Below are 16,385 nucleotides of genomic sequence, written 5' to 3' on the forward strand. Positions count from 1 at the left end.
GTTGCTCTTTAAAAGTTTCCCAATCCTCTGGCTTCCCGCTCATCTTTGCTATGTTATACTTATGTTTTATTTTTATACTATCCTTGTCTTCCCTTGTCAGCCATGGTCGCCCCTTACTCCCCTTAGAATCTTTGGAATGAACTGATTCTACACCTTCTGTATTATTCCCAGAAATACCTGCCACTGTTGTTCCACTGTCATCCCTGCTAGGGTATCTTTCCAGTCAACTTTGGCCAGCTTCTCCCTCATGGCTCCATAGTCCCCTTTGTTCAACTGCAATACTGACACTTCCGATTTTCCCTTCTCCCTCTCAAATTGTAGATTAAAACTTACCATATTATGGTCACTACCTCCTAATGGCTCCTTTACCTTGAGTTCCCTTATCAAATCTGGTTCATTATACAGCACTAAATCCAGAATTGCCTTCTCCCTGGTAGGTTCCAGTACAAGCTGCTCTAAGAATCCATCTCAGAGGCATTCCACAAACTCCCTTTCTTGGAGTCCAGTACCAACCTGATTTTCCCAGTCTACCTGCATGTTAAAATCCCCCATAACAACTGTAGCATTACCTTGGCGACATGCCAATTTTAACTCTTGATTCAACTTGCACGCTATATCCAGGCTACTGTTTGGGGGCCTGTAGATAACTCCTATTAGGGTATTTTTGCCCTTACAATTTCTCAGTTCTATCCATACTGACTCTACATCTCCTGATTGTGCCCCCCCTCGCAAGTGACTGAATTTCATTCCTCACTAACAGAGCCATCCCACCCCTCTGCCCACCTGTCTGTCCTTTTGATAGGATGTATACCTTGAATATTCATTTCCCAACCCTGGTCCTCTTGCAGCTATGTCTCTGTTATTCCTACAACATCATACTTGCCAATTTCCAACTGAGCCTCAAGCTCATCCACTTTATTTCTTATACTTCATGCATTCATATATAATACTTCTAATCTATTACTCCCTTTACCTTTCACATTGATTCGTACTGCACTTGGCCATACTCTCCGATCCCTTTCTGCGCTTTCTTCCCTGTTAATTCTGTTGTCTTTCTTAACTTTCCTTATTCTCTCTTTCCCTTCAACTCCATCCTCATATTTCCTCTCCTCCCCCGCCCCCCACTACTTAGTTTAAACACACCCGTGTAGCAGAGGCAAACCTGTCTGCCAGAATGCTGGTCCCCCGTCTCTTTTGCACAATTTTGTAATATTGCTCTACTGACCCCCTCATTGCCTCTGAACACCCGTCAGCTCTTCACTGTAGCCTTTCTTCTCCAAACACCTGGCAACTGTCTTCTTCAAGATGTCCCATAAAACTGGGCATCTATGATGAGCCTGCAACATGTTTCTCCATTCAGACTGCTTTATAAAAGCAAGTGTAGTTCTGTCTTAAATAAGTACAGGTGAAAACACAAGGTATGGTTTTACAGAACCCTCTCCATGTTGTAGTCTTCTAATTTACCCCTTGCCCTTCTCCTTTGTTATAGGTACTAACGGTCATCAATAATGATCAGGTAGGCACAGAGAGAATCTACATTTACTGACAAGTACCCTTATTGGCTCAGTTAAAAAAAAACATGAATTTACAGAACTAGTTAGCTGTGCGCACACCCACTTGGTTTCCCTGACCCTCCATGAACAGTCAAAGGTCAGAAAAGGTAGTACCTGTGAAAAGGAGTCTCTACTGCGCAGGTGTTCCTCCGGATCCCGATGTAATCGCCACATTCCAGACACGGGGGCATCCACTTCTGTGATGGTTGGTCCCCACAGAGTTGTTGCTGGCTGTACTCCCAAAATCCTCCATTTATACCCTTTTTCTTATCGATTCAATGAGTTGTTTCAATTTCGTTGGCTCAGCCTTATCTGATTGACCTGTGTCAACTTCTTATTGGATGTGGCCCAAGACTACAAGCAGTATTCCTTTACGACACCTTTCCCCAGCCTTGTGCCCAAGATAAATTCCTTGCACAGCCCCGATTCCACAATGCACTTCCTTTGTAGTGCGGAGAGGGGATTCTTCCTGGTCGTGTCAATTCTTAAACTGACAATTCCTTCCAACTTGGCTCCCTTCTTGTGCACACTCAACACTCCCAACAGCAGTTGTCCTTTTCCGCTCTGCCACTCAGGGGAAACAATCTCCACTAGTGCAAGCATTTCCCATCCTTCCCTCAGCTGGAGTGTTTCTCTGCGGCACGCTGGCATGGTGCAGCATCTGTAAAGACCTGGGCTCCTGTCCAACCTGACTCTCCCAGAGGGTGTCAGCATCAGCCCCACATGAACTGTGTTTGTCTACATGCTGAATCCATTTCCCATTCGTCACTTGGCACGCCACACCTCACAAGTTCTGGATATTGTTATACTTGGTGGCTCACTTTCAGGCACATCAGTGAGGTGAGAGCAGAGACAACTCTTGTGCTGAAGGTGCCTGACACTGAATTTAGTCCCGATGCTGGTTCTGAAACATCGACCACCCCTTTACCTCCACAGACACTGCCTGACCCGCTGAGTTGCTCCAGCAGTTTATCTTTGTCTCTGAATTTAGAAAATTTTGCATGGTTTAGTACTGACAGAACTTTGCTACCCACACTGTGGAATGTTTTGACCCTGCTGTCAAATTCCACCTCTGGCTCAGAGTGGTGCTCCTGTATAAATGGATTATTATTACCACCACCCCTAGCTGAATGTGGAATCATAACTCTGCATATAAATCGCCGAGACCTAGGTACAAAAAAGGTCACTCCCCTCATTCTGATATCACCTTCGCTTCAATGTTGACTCTTATGCCATTGACTGTGGAGATTATAATCTCCCCTTCAGTGGTTTATTGAGTGCCTACCTTTGTCCAGCATGTTTATAGAAGACGATTGCCTTTGTCGTCAGCTGCTTTCTGTGTAAATGTCTCAGCTACCAGCTTTTCATGACTGTGCTTAATTTTCTGTCTGTTGGTTTCACGTACCTGCATGTCTCTGCAGTTGCATTGTGGGGAAATGTATTTCTGATAATTGCTGTTCAGATCAATTTCAGGCTTTTTGCATAACCATTTCCTCCTCCACCCTTCACAAAAAGAAAGAAAACTTCCCACCTATTCTTTCCTTAAAAAGAATTCTTTCCTCTTCTGACAAATCTTTCTCTTTAAAGAGCTCCAGTAACCTCTAACCTGTTGCCTTGCATTCTGACTCTAACCTCTGCTCGTCATGGGATAGTTCTGCTGGGCCAAGGGCTGGTTCACATTCTAATCTATTTCCTGAGCTGTCTGTGTGTCTCCTCCCCAATGGCAGAGTCGACCAAATCGTCGGCCGAGGTCCCCAGATTCAGGAGAAAGACCGCTCCAAGATTCCAGCGGACACAGAGGTTCCAGAAGATCCCAGTATGATGGGGCGGCTGGGCAAGATGGAACGACAGGTAACGAATGGCGACTAGTGTAGAGAGCGGTCTCTATCAAGTTCTGATACCTGAGGCATAAACTGAGAAAGGATCCAATCACAGTGAAACATACAGCACAGAGATGGGCCATTGGTCCATTGAACATAGAGTACAGGCCCTTCAGCCCACACAAAGGGCCTGTATGCCAATCCTTTAAACCTACTCCAAGATCAAGCCAACCCTTCTCTTTCACATACAACTCCACTTTTCTTTCAACCGTTTGCCTATTTTTGTCGGGCTGCAATCATAACAATCTCTTAAGCCTTTTGCAGAGACCAACAAGAATCATGTAAGCAGAGCAGCCGTTGTTGGAGTGGACAGTGTTAGAGTGGTCAGGCTTTGAAGATAAAGAGACAGGCCAGTACTTAAGCTCGAAGTTGGAGGGATAACAAGTGTAGGCAGAGGAATGCGCCTCCTGTACTGTGTGGGATAGCAGGACACCTGAGAGTTTCCTTGATGACTGCATCTGTGGAAAGTGCATCCAACTGCAGCTGCTGACTGACAAAGTCAAGGAATGGGAGCTGGAGTTGGATACACTCAGGATCATCTGAGAGGCTGAAAACCTCAAAGATGAGACTGTTTCTGAGATGGTCACACCCAGGGTGCAGGCTTCGGATAGTAGATGGGTGATCACCATGAGAAGCAAGTGGAGTAAGTTCCCCTGTGGCCATTCTCCTAAGCACAAGTATACTCCTTTGGATATACCCCGGTGGCACTGTGGCCAGCTCTGAGGCTCAGCAGGGAAGCATAAAGTCAGGCAGAGTGGTGGTGATAGTTGGGCCAGACAGGAGTTTCTGAGGCCACAAAAGAGATGCCAGGATTATGTGTTGCCTCCTAGGTGCTAGGGTCCAGAATGTCTCAGCAGCTGCAGAAGATTCTCAAGAGGGAGGGTTCTTTGCACATTAAAATGTCAACAATTTGTATAATGGAATTGATAGCTTTGGGGCCAAATTTGTGGATGATACAAAGAGAGGCAAGTAGTGTTGAGGAAGCAGGCTGTCTGCAGGAAGATTTAGACAGATTAGGAGAATGGACGAAGAAGTGGCAGATGGAATGTAGTGTAGAAAAGTGAATGGTCTATTTTCTGAAGGGGGAAAAAATTAAAGAATCAAAGGTGCAAAGGGACTTGAGAGTCTTCCCGTGCAAAAGTTAACTTGTGGATTGAGTCAGTAATAAGGAAGGCAACTACAATGTTGGCATTCATTTCAAGAGGGCTAGAATAAAAGAGAAAGGATGTATTTGTCTGACTGCACTTGCAGTATTGTGAACAGTTCTGGGTTCTTTATCAAAGAAAAGATGTGCTGGCATTGGAGAGGGTCCAGAGGAGGTTCACAGTAGTGATGATGGGAATTAAAGGGTTAACATATGAAGAGCTCTTGATGGCTCTGGGCCTGAACTCACTGGAGTTTAGAAGAATGAGAGGGGAGCTCATTGAAACCAATCGAATATTGAAAGTCCTAGATATGATGTTTCCTGTAGTGGGGTAGTCTAGGAGTAGAGGGCACTGCCACAGAATAGAGGGATGTCCCTTTAGAACAAAGATGAGGAGGAATATCTTTAGTCAGAGGTGGTGAATCTGGAATTCGTTACCACAGATGGCATTGGAGGCAAAGACATTGAGTCTACTGAAAGTGCAGGTTGATAGGTTTTTGATTAATCAGGATGTCAGGTTACGTGGAGAAGGCAGGAGAATGGGGTTGAGAGGGACAATAGATCAGTCATGCAGGAATGGCAGAGCAGATATGATGGGTCGAATGGCTGAATCTCTGCTCCTAGGTCTGTGAGTTAATAAAATGTTCCTAATGTATCTGCCTCAAACACCACACTAGCAAGGCTTTCCATGCACCCTCTGGTCTCTGTGTAAACACCTACCTCTGACGTCCCCCAATACTTTCCTCCAATAACCTTAAAATTATGCATTTCCGTCCTGGGGAAAAGGTCTCTGGCTAGTGACTAAATCCGTGCCTCTTATTTTTATTTAATTTTGCTGCTCAGCAGTGCCGATTTAACCCCAGTCTGATCATGGGATAATTTACAATGACCTATGAAATTACTATCTGCTATTTGTTTGAATTGAGGGAGGAAACCAGAGCACCTGGAGAAAACCCACACATTCCATGGGGAGGATGTACAGACTCCATACAGAGGATGAACTCCAAACTCCGATGCCCTAAGCTGCAACAGCATCATGATAATCTCTGTGATACCATGGCATCCCACGTACACACTCCTATCATCTTGTACATCTCTACCAAGTTGCCTTCCATCTTGTTTCACTCCAATGAGAAAAGTCCTGGCTCGCCCAAACTACCCTCATAAGACATCCAATCCGTATTGGGTAGAACTCTGTAGCATTAGATTCAGGATCAGAGGGATAGTCTGTCACTACATTTAGAGATTCTGTTTGCCTCTGTGTGAAGTTTGATTGATTATTGAAGGTACTGCTGATAAGTTAAACTCAGGGGTTAACTTTGTGCAGGGTGGTGGAGATTTGACCTCAGGTATATGTACAGAGTGCATCAGGTAGTAGTTAAATATTGCACCTGGCTCTGAAATGCACTTCCATGGAAGTGTGTGTTACTAATGCGGACATGAGTGTAGGTACAACCCTGCCCCATGGGACCTTAGGCACCTCGAGCTGCTTGTATCTGTAGAGGTGAGCAGTGAACCGGCTGCCCTGGCTGGCTTCAGTTCTCTTCCTTTTAGTATGCAGGACACAAAATGGAGTGGGCATGAGGCTTGCAACCCCATCTCATAAAAACAGAACAATGGAAATGCCAGAGACCTTATCCCCAGGAGAGGAAGGGTCTTTGCAAAGAAAATGTATGAAGTTGCATGGTGAAAGGCGCAAGTCTGTGGAAGCCACAGAGACAATCATCCTATCATCCAGGACCACTAGCATTGGAGCATGGAATGTAGAATCCTTAGGGAAAGCGAAGAGGGGCCGACTAAAGAACACCTGGCAATGTTACCTTGAAGCTAACACCAAGAGGATGGGCTACCCTGGGGGCAACTTGAAAGGCTGGCTCTGGAGAAAGGAATCTGGTGAGCTGCTGTCTGCTGACCTATGCCCTCGTAGGGGTAATGGGCTTAAGTTACTAATATAAAATTGAGCAGGTTTATTGGCACTTGTCCCTGATCAAAGGAGGGAGGTAATCACAGGAGGGGCAGACTGATTCTAATTTACTCCCTGCACATCCAGATTGTGCTCTCACTTCATCTACAAGTTTGTACATCAGGGGTTCCCAACCCTTTTTATGCCATGGACCATGGACCAATACCATTAAGCAAGGGGTCCGTGGCACGTTGATCTTTGTCACCTCGCCTGAGGGCGATGGCATGGCCCTCATCAGGATCCCACCTCGGATGTCCACCTCCCACGATCGGATGTCCAGCCATGGTGGGGGGGGCAGGCAGGGAGCATGGGAGATATGAGGAACACGTCTGCAAGTGGCTGGATGGGGCGCTGACAGCGACACATCCATCTCCATCCCCTTGGTGGACCATGAGGAGCTGGAGTGCTCCTACAGTGGCTTCAGCATCTCCCAGTCCAAAGATAACTTGGAGCACGCTGGCCATGGTCCTTACCCTGGCGTCAGCCCCTGGGCCAAGACCAGGCTGTACATCGCTGAGGGGAGAGTGATACCGACTTGGAAGCATGCACCTCCACCGTGGACCCCAGGTTGGAATGCCTGTTGTGGATGATATCACCATAGTGAGCTGTATCTGAAATAGTGATGTCTGAGTACAGGAAGGAGATGAGGAGCCTAGTGATGTGACATGACAACCTTTCACTCAAAGTTAGTAAAATCAAAGAGCTCCTCATTAACTTGAGGAAGGACGTTGAGGTGAAAAACAAGGACAGCAATCACATTCTGACTATGGGCACATGGAAATTGGAGCAAGGCAGACGAGAAAATTGTGGTTTAGTGTTTGAATGACTGGTGGTTGGTTTGTGGATGAGTGTTGAACAACCAACTTGCTAATAAATGGCTTTTTAACAGGCTTGGTTATTGGGCAACTGGTTTGTGCATAATTAGTTAATGGATTGGCTGTTGGGCCGCTGGTTAGGGTTAGCTAGTAAATGGGATAATTGGGCAGCTGGTTCATGGTGACTGCTTACTAGGTAGATGGTTATTGAGTGGCTAGTTAATAGGTTGGTTGTTGGGCAGCGGATTACTGAATGGATGGTTAATGGGCGGTTGTTAGTAGTGGCTAGTTAATAGGTTAGCTCTTGGACAGCTAATTAATGGTTTGTTGGGCAGCTGGTAACTCAAGTGAGCTGATTATTGGGCAACTGGTCAGTGGTCAAGTCGTTAATGGGATGGTAATTATGCAGTTGGTCAGAACATAACTCATAATGAGCTGGTTATTGGACAGCTGGTTAGTGAGCAAGTCATTAATGGGCTGGTTGTAGGGTGGTTGGGGACTAGAGGACTGGTTGTTGGGTCAGGGGGTAACTCATTAATGGGCTGGTTATTGGGTGGCTGTTCAGTGGTGTCTGGGTTGGGATGAGTGACCAGGCTGTCTGTGTTGCAGGTTCACTCCATGGAGAAGAAGCTAGACTTCCTAGTCAACATCTACATGCAGCAGATGGGAATCCCACAGTCGGAGAGCCAGGCTTACTTCATCTCCAAAGAGCCGGACCCGGCGCCGCCCTACCACAGCCCGGTGGACAACGTGGAGCTCCTCGAGAAGAACACCAACGTCAACAAGAGTGGCTGCCCGTGCGCTACGCTCAGGCCCTTCCCCGGGCACACGGGGACAACACTAGCGCCCCAGGGCTGCCCGCCGTCAGCCTCCTCTCACCAACATTCGGCCAACGGCCTCAGCCGTCACAGCCATGGCACGTTGACCTTTGTCAGCTCGCCTGTGGGCGATGGCACGGCCTTCATCAGGATCCCACCTCCGCCCTCCACCTCCCACGATCGGATGTCCAGCCACGGGGGGCCAGGCAGGGAGCACGGGAGATATGAGGAATACGCCTGCAAGCGGCCAGATGGGGCACTGAGAGAGAGGGACAGCGACACATCCATCTCCATCCCCTCGGTGGACCATGAGGAGCTGGAGCGCTCCTACAGCGGCTTCAGCATCTCGCAGTCCAAGGATAACTTGGAGAGCGCTGGCCAGGGCCCTTACCCTGGCGTCAGCCCCTGGGCCAAGACCAGGCTGTACATCGCTGAAGGGGAGAGCGACACGGACTCGGAAGCATGCACCCCCTCCGGACCCCCGAGGTCCTGTACCGTTGACGGGGCCCATTGCGACTTTGCATGGATTTCAAAATAGACAACGTGGTGTGGTTCAACTCGGGGTATGGGAGGGCGGGGGGCGTGAGTCCTCGGTTGTCGGGGGTGGGGGAAGCCACACTGCTCCAAGGTCGAGGGTCAGCGCGCTCCTCCATCCTTGAGTGTCCTGACCACACGCTGCAGCCTCCCCCCGCCTTCCGATCACCCCTGGGGGATAGCTTGTTCTCGACAGACTCCCCACGGACCGAACCTCCCTGCCCTGCGTCCCAGTGCGCCGGGCGGGCACGTCCCAGTCCCACCGTCCGATCCTCCGCCGCCTGCCCCGGGAGTCCGACTACTGAATGTACCTTTGGTACCTCCCCACCACTGCGCGGGGGTGGTGGTTGCGGGACAGGGGCGGGGTTGGGGGGGGAGGGTAAACTCCAGCAAAGAACAGTGGCGAAGTTTCCGGGGAATCCCGAAAGAACGGATCAGCCCAAGAGCTAAAGGTAAGGTTAGGGAACTGGAGCTGGAAGATTCTCCCGAGAGGAGGTTGAGGTGGAGAAGCAGCTTCTATTGCCGTCTCATCGTGTGATGTTCCTACATTCCCGAGTATCTTTGACCTTAGTAACACATTTAAAATGCAGGTTGGTTAGCATCTACGGAGGGAAATCAACAGTTGATGGGTTCAGGCTGAAATCCTTCATCAGATCGTCAGACCATCATTAAACCTCAGCCCGAAACATTGACTGTTGATTCCCCTCCGTAGATGCTGCCTGACCTGAGTGCCTCCAGCATTTTGTGTGTGCTATTCTCAGCATCTGCAGAACCTCTCGTTTACTTTTGACCTTAATCATGTTTAATTTTAACTATGCTTCATTGTAAAATGCTTTTGAAGGTTATGGGGAGGGTGAAGTTGCTGGATACTACTCTGTACCCCAGGCTGCCTCTCCCGGACAGTTTATACATTGGCTGTCCCTGTATGATCCCGCGGGGCTCTGGTCAGGTGTTAATGAAGGTCTGGAACAGACCACTCCATTCAGAGTCCAATTCTCCCTAGCCCATAAAGAACACCTGCTACCCCGTCTCTGTCCCAGAATAGACTTGTTAATATCTCAGTTCCTCCCCTACCCCACCATCCCTGTCCCAAAACTGACCTGTTAATATCTCAGTTAACCCCCCCCCCCAGCAAATTTAGCATCTTATTTAAGGTATCTGACTCTAATTCAGTCTTCCCAATGGTCAGCTAGACTCTAACCTGCTAGCATGAACATTGATTTCTCCAAATTATGGTAATTGTCCCGCTCCGGCCTCTCCCCTCTCTATTGTCCCGCTCCGATCTCTCCCCTCTTTTCACCTACTCCTGGTGGCCCTCCTCCTTCCCTTTCTCCCACGGTCCACTCTCCTCTCCTTTTAGATTCATTTTCCAGCCTTTTACCTTTACACCTATCACTTCCCAGCTTCTTTCTTCATCCCTTCTCCCCCAGCTTCACCTATCACTTCTAGCTTGTCCCCCTTCACCCCTTTTTCCCGGCATCTTCCCCTTTCCAGGCCTGAAAAAGGGTCCCGGCCCAAAGCATCGACTGTTGATTCCCCTTCAGTCTGACTCGCTGAATTCCCCTAACATTTTGCATGTGTTGCTCTGGATTTCCAGCATCTTCAGAGTATCGTATGTTTATGGTCGGCTATCCCATCGTGTTCCGCGGTTGTTAGTTCGACATGGGCCGCCCCTTCTTTGCCCTACCCTCTTCAACGTTAGTTTTGACAGACAAAATCTGCAGATGCTGGAAATTGAAAGAGACACGCTCAAAAATGGGGGAGGAGGTCATCATCTATGGAATAGAACGAACAGTCGACGTTTCGACCTGAAACGTCCACGGTTTTTGTTTTCCATAGATGCTGCCTGGCCTGCTGACTTACATCCCCCTTTTGTGTGTTGCTTCAAATTTTTTGATTCGTATCCTCGCTGTGTCTCTCCTAAAGAACGGTACTGAGGGAGGGGTTCTCTCGCTCTCTCTGAATAGACTTTAAACTGTTTACTTTCCGGGCTCCCCGCCGTGCAGTTTCGGAGGTGAACCGGAGTCCAATACATTCACCTCCTCCAGCTCACTGCGATACCTACACCGATTGTGCTGCTGGTTCATTTTCGACTGAGTAGCGGCTGTTGCGATCCTGCGTAACAACGCTGCCAACATGTTTAAGAAAACTTCCCGGCTGTTGAATGTCCTGAGGTCTGAGCAGCGCTTTCAGAATGGTAGTCCTGGCTTCGCCTTGGAAGCTGAGCCTCGTTCGGTTCCGAGTCTCTCCCTGACCACTGTAAACCCGAGGGACGGAGTGCGCTCGGTGGCTACATAGCTTGGATCTATCACCATTCGACCTCCCGCTTGCCTTATTCTCCCCCCACTCACCCACCCATTGCCCCGCTCTCAGAGCCCACTGCCCTCTCACAGCCCAGTGTAAATAACGTCAACAGGCCCGAATTCAGTCCCGCCGATCCCCACCTCCCTGCCGCCCTTCCAGACTTTTGAATAGTTCGGCAAACGAAGGAAATGTTCATATGGACGAGATTGTCAAGTTACTGACCTGGCTGGTCTTTCACTGATATGTCTGAGAATCTGATCGTCAACTTCTGAGGATCCAAGCCACTGACTGAAAGAGGGCGGCCACAGCTTTGCACATTTGTGCCTTAAACAGATGCCTTGCATGGGTCAACCGACTCTCCTGAGTAATTAGCACGAACTCTCCTGAAGGAACTCCCTCGGAACTCACTGTGAAGTTGGGGACTAGTTTACAGTTAACCATTTTTGCCACTACCAGTATCTACAAGGCTTCATTAACTTATATCCACAGGAATTCCCGTGCCCTGATTATTAAGATACCAAGTCCACCTCTCGCCCTGCTCCCAATACACTGCTAGGATTTTCCAACTGCAGCTGGCGTTTATGCAGCGTCCTTTATGTAGTGGACATCCCCGGGTGTTTCACAAACAAGAACCAAGTGGCCTCGCACCACCCCTACTGGGGCATTTGCCGCCGACAGCAGCTCGCCAGGGTGCTCTGTCCTGGGCCAGTCTTTCAAGTTGTCCCCAGGTGCAGCCCATCTTCTTGGTGTACTGGCCCTCTTCCAGGGATGAGGTCCTTGGATTTCTGTTGATGTTTCTGTAGTTCTGGGTTTTTTCCGGGATGGGGTTGTTAGTCCCATGCCTAATCCTCTTCCTTTCACAGCCAGACTTGAGACTGCCCATGGCGGAGTTTAATAGTCTTGCGCTCTAACAACAGGTGTAGACTTTTCCCTGGTGTAGCATCTCAGCCAGTGGTGAGGGAATTCCGTATTTTACCTCTGCCGAAGAGCACGTACTGTGTAAATAAGGAACATCTGGGAAAACCATACATATTCTAGCCCCCTGATCCTAATAGTGACGAGTCTTCCATGGAGATGCCGACCACTCCCCAGACTTAGCCGTGAAGGAGCACTGGCGTTGCCCCAGACCCGTAACCCAAAGAACTCTCATTTAGGTCATCTAATTATCGGCGAGCTCTCTTGGTTCACCCGGGGGCTGAGCCTTTTTCACAGTGGTTTAAATAGGAAGTATAGAACCCAAGGAACGTTGCTTTCAGATCATGAGATAAATCTTTAGTTTTAGTTTAAAGAAAACCCAACGTTAGTAATGGGTAAACCTCTCTTTCCCTGGTCTGGGGTTCACACCACTCCCAGTCCTAGCAGGTGACCTTTGAAATGGGCCACCCAGGGCAGAGGGGGACGGTAATGCGACGGTATGACCACTGATAGAATAAATGACCCAACGACCTCCCCACTCCTTCCTAAATCTGGCTACCTCTCTTCCATAACACCTGCAATTTTCATCAAACCTTTGCCTGCTATTTGTCCTGTGAAGCATATTGGGATATTTCACTACAGACGGTAGGTAGGTGGTAGCTGTTACTGAGAGTATTCTGCTTGCTGATGTTTTTATGTGAATCGTTTTGTTAGTCATGGGTTTTCAGATGTGCTGTCCTGCGGGTCGTGCTTCACAGGTGCCTTGAGTTAATTCTCACAACGGTTATCAAAACGGCGATGTCTGTGTACTGATACCACAGGTTATTGCTAATGCTTCAAACATAGACACAAAGACTCACAGAGACGTATATTGCCTTCTAAAAATATTCAGCCCCCCCCCAAACACTTTGTTCACAGAAATCACAATCAGGATTTTTGATCAATTTAACTGACATTTTTAAAAATTTGTGAATCAAATGCTCCATTTTACAGCAGAGCCCCCAAAACAAGGAAACTTGTATGAAAAATTAAAAATTCAAAAACTAATGTCAGTATTTTAAACGTGTTCATCCCCTTTCATCAGTACTTAGTTGAAACACCTCTCGCAGCTATTACAGCCAGTAGTCTTGGTTAAGTCTCTTTTAGCTTTGCACTATGTGATGGAGGAAGATTTGCCCATTCCTTCTTGCAAAACTGCTCAGGCTGTGCCCCGTTAGTTAATGACTGGCGGTGGGCAGCAATCTCGAGGTCTTGCTAGAGTTGTTCGATCCGTCAGGACTCTGACTGGGCCACTCAAGGACACCAATTTTCTTCATTTGAAACCACTCCACGGTTGCTCTGGCAGTGTGCTTTGGGTCGTTGTCCTGAAAGACAGACTTCCTTTTCAGTTTAAGCTTTCTGGCAGACGCTAGCAGATCCAGGATCTCGCTATATTTAACAGCATGATTTACACCACACGCATCTTTACTGTGTCTTCTAAGTAACACCTTGCAAAGTCTTTTTTTCCGCCAGGCTTGCTCCTCGCCACAAAAAGTACCCTTTTTCGTGCAAGGCCTTAGAGATTGTGGAGCCATAAAGTTCATCTCCATTTGCTGCCGCTGACTTCACTCAAAGTGCCATAGTTGCAGCCTCTTTTATAGGTGTCATTCTTCTGTGGTGACTAAGTTTATAGGGCGGGCCTGAATAGGCAGTGTGGCTGTGGTTTCATATTTTTCAACTTTTTCGCGATGGACTGCTCTGAGCTCCAGGGTCTGTTCAGTGCCTTTGAGACGGTCTTGCACCCTTCCCCAGATTTGTGCTTCTCTGTTACCATTTCCCTGATTTGTCTTGAATGCCCTCTCGTCTTCATTGCGGTCTTGTCCATTGAAAATCTACTGTAAAGTTGGACCATGCAGAGAGAGGGGGTATTTATTCAGGTGATCTTCCCATTTTCTATATCTACAAATTGGGTGAGTTGGTAAGGGTTAGGGTTAGCTACTGAGCTGAGGAAAGGTAGCGCCGTAATTACAAAGGGGATAAATACTTTTTCAGCCTCACAACTTTGGTTTTTAGTAAATTGGCAGGTTTTGGAATTATTTTGGTTTGACATTTAATATTTTGTAGATTAGCTGAAAACCCCTTCAATATATTTTGAATTTACAAAATGAGACAGTAAAATGTGAAAACAGTGGGACCTGAATACTTTTTCAAGGCACTATATCTTCACATTTACCCACACTCGTACACAGCTCTCGGTAGACTGCGTTTCTTTGGCCTGCTCTCGGTCTCTGCCTGCTTCAGATGTTTTCAGAGCTGATGAAACTGTACAGTCTGAAGTGGAAGTAATCTCTGTCCGCAGCTGCTTCCTGACCTGTGTGTTTCCAGCCCCCGGATTAAACTGCCATCTGTGCCTCCCTTCGTCCCAAATCCTTCCATTCGATTCTGTTCCATAATTCAGACTTGAATATTTGTGAAATGGCGTGATCATTTGCCGAGTCCCTCAAAGAGATCTCCCAGGGGTTTGCTATTCCACATGTTAAGGTGTAGCAGACTGGCTGGGTGAATGGCCTAATTCTGCTCTTACGGTTAACCAGTCGCAATAGTTGCAAGCCTCCCACATATCTGATCTTTGATACACGTTCCTCAACTGGATTAAATCTGAATCTTGGCCTTGGCTTATTCTATGTATAAACTTCTGCGTTCCTTCAACCTCTCGATTAGATTCCAGCCTAGAGCCTTCTCCCGAATATCTGTCATTCAATATATAAACACCCTGACCCGTTCGATTAGTCTCTACACTGTAAATCAGCAATCCCTTGGTTAAATCTCAACCTGTAACTGCATTTGGAGGATCAGACCACCCTCCAGATCCCTCGGTTAATTTCCACCCTGTGATTTCTGTGAACGAATCCGGTCAATCCTGGATTAGATTGCAGTTCCCGCATTCCCGAATATGGCATATTCTCCATATAGCCCTCTGAGTTCCTGGCTTAGATTCCAGCCTGGAACCCACTCCAGAAGATCTGTTATTTTGTATTTAACCTCCGAACTGGCGAATTAAATTCCAGCCTGTACCCCAGTCCTGGGGATCAGTCACAAAACACAAACAGACCAATATTTGAAGTCCTTTAATCCCTGGAGATCTATAATTTCACATCTGAGCTCTCCGAACCCCTGAACTGTTCCCGGAAGACTCGGTGTTCAGTGTAAAACCCACTTCATTGATCAAATAGCAGTTCAGATCTTAAAGAATTGCTGCAGCTTTTCAAATCCCCGACTCTCCCCCCTCCCCCCGTATCGGATTCCCCCCGTGTTTGAAGGCAGGTGTGCTGGGAGAATATTGCATGAATCCGCAGCATTAATAGATGTAGTTAGTTTTAACAATAAATATGATATCCTGCTAGGCATGTACACACGTCCCAATGCTATTTTGAAACAAATTACTGCATTTATAAAATTTAATGGTGAAATAACATGCATCGAGTGGCAAACCTAGCACTCTCTACTCCTGTTTCCTAACCCAAATCTTTTTACTCCGAGGGTTAATAAAAGCTATTTATCGGGACTTTTACAATTTCTATACACAGAGGAGCCTTGTTCTATACAGTGACGGTGGAGACGGTGCCTACGCCAGCAGTGTATGAAGCAGTTCCGCACGTTGCTACACAGTTGGGGAAACTGGTTGCATTCATGAGCGGGGGAGGCAGGCGGCTGAAGGAGTGGGATGTGGGGGTATCTCTACCCCTGGTGAATGACATTGAGAGTGTTTGCCGCTGTATATTATCCAGGACAACCTGGTTAGATGACGTTTGACTGTATGCGAGTTTGACCGCGTTTGTAAAGATTCCACGAATTATATATTATTAAATAAAGGACATGCACTTACAAAGTACAGGCAAACTCTGCCTCGTTGGTTGAGGTTATGATTCCATGGCTGACAGGGTGTCTGTTGACGACCTAAACACCGATTACCTAGGCCTGTTACAGCACGCACCGACCAGCGCTAACTGCCCTCGAGGTGGGGATGAACCGCTGCCGTCCACGTGGTGAAGGTGCTCACCATTGCTGGTGAGAAGGGAATTCCAGAACTCAAGCGGAGGTTGATAGGTTCTTGTTTAGTAGCAAACTGCAAATATTAAAAGACAAAAAAGCAGTGAATATCGTGAGCATTAGATGAAGATTAGATTAGAGGCATTGAATGTGAGTCCATGCGTTGTGGGAGTATTTCAGTGATGGGGCAAGCGAAGTTAAGCGAAGTTATCCTCTCTGTTTCAAAAGACTGGTGGTTAAGGGGTAATACCATGGTGGAATGGCGGAGCAGACTCGACGGGCCGAATGGCATAATTCTGCTCCTATGCTCGAGTGATGTAACTGAGACCCAGTGGCGAATGGAGAACGATGACACTTTCTGAATGAGGGTGGCACGTTTTACAGATGGAGACACCGTGTTCTGCCGAGGGAAGAGCTGCCGATCGGGTGG

At 47.6% G+C, this 16,385-nt stretch overlaps 1 protein-coding gene across 5 annotated transcripts in view; it reads left to right on the forward strand.

Moving 5' to 3' along the window:
• Positions 1 to 15,787, forward strand: part of LOC134342639 (potassium voltage-gated channel subfamily KQT member 2) — a 149,414-nt gene extending 133,627 nt beyond the window's left edge. For all 5 annotated transcript variants that reach the window (XM_063040996.1, XM_063041000.1, XM_063040997.1 and 2 more), the window contains 3 exons: positions 3,281 to 3,404; positions 7,965 to 8,659; positions 15,493 to 15,787. In XM_063040996.1, coding sequence (XP_062897066.1) covers positions 3,281 to 3,404; positions 7,965 to 8,659; positions 15,493 to 15,718 — 1,045 coding nt within the window. In that variant the 3' untranslated portion in view covers positions 15,719 to 15,787. The remainder of the gene's footprint in view (positions 1 to 3,280; positions 3,405 to 7,964; positions 8,660 to 15,492) is intronic.
• The last annotated feature ends 598 nt before the right edge of the window (positions 15,788 to 16,385 follow it).

This window comes from Mobula hypostoma, chromosome 2, assembly GCF_963921235.1.
Source record: "Mobula hypostoma chromosome 2, sMobHyp1.1, whole genome shotgun sequence".
NCBI lineage: Eukaryota > Metazoa > Chordata > Chondrichthyes > Myliobatiformes > Myliobatidae > Mobula > Mobula hypostoma.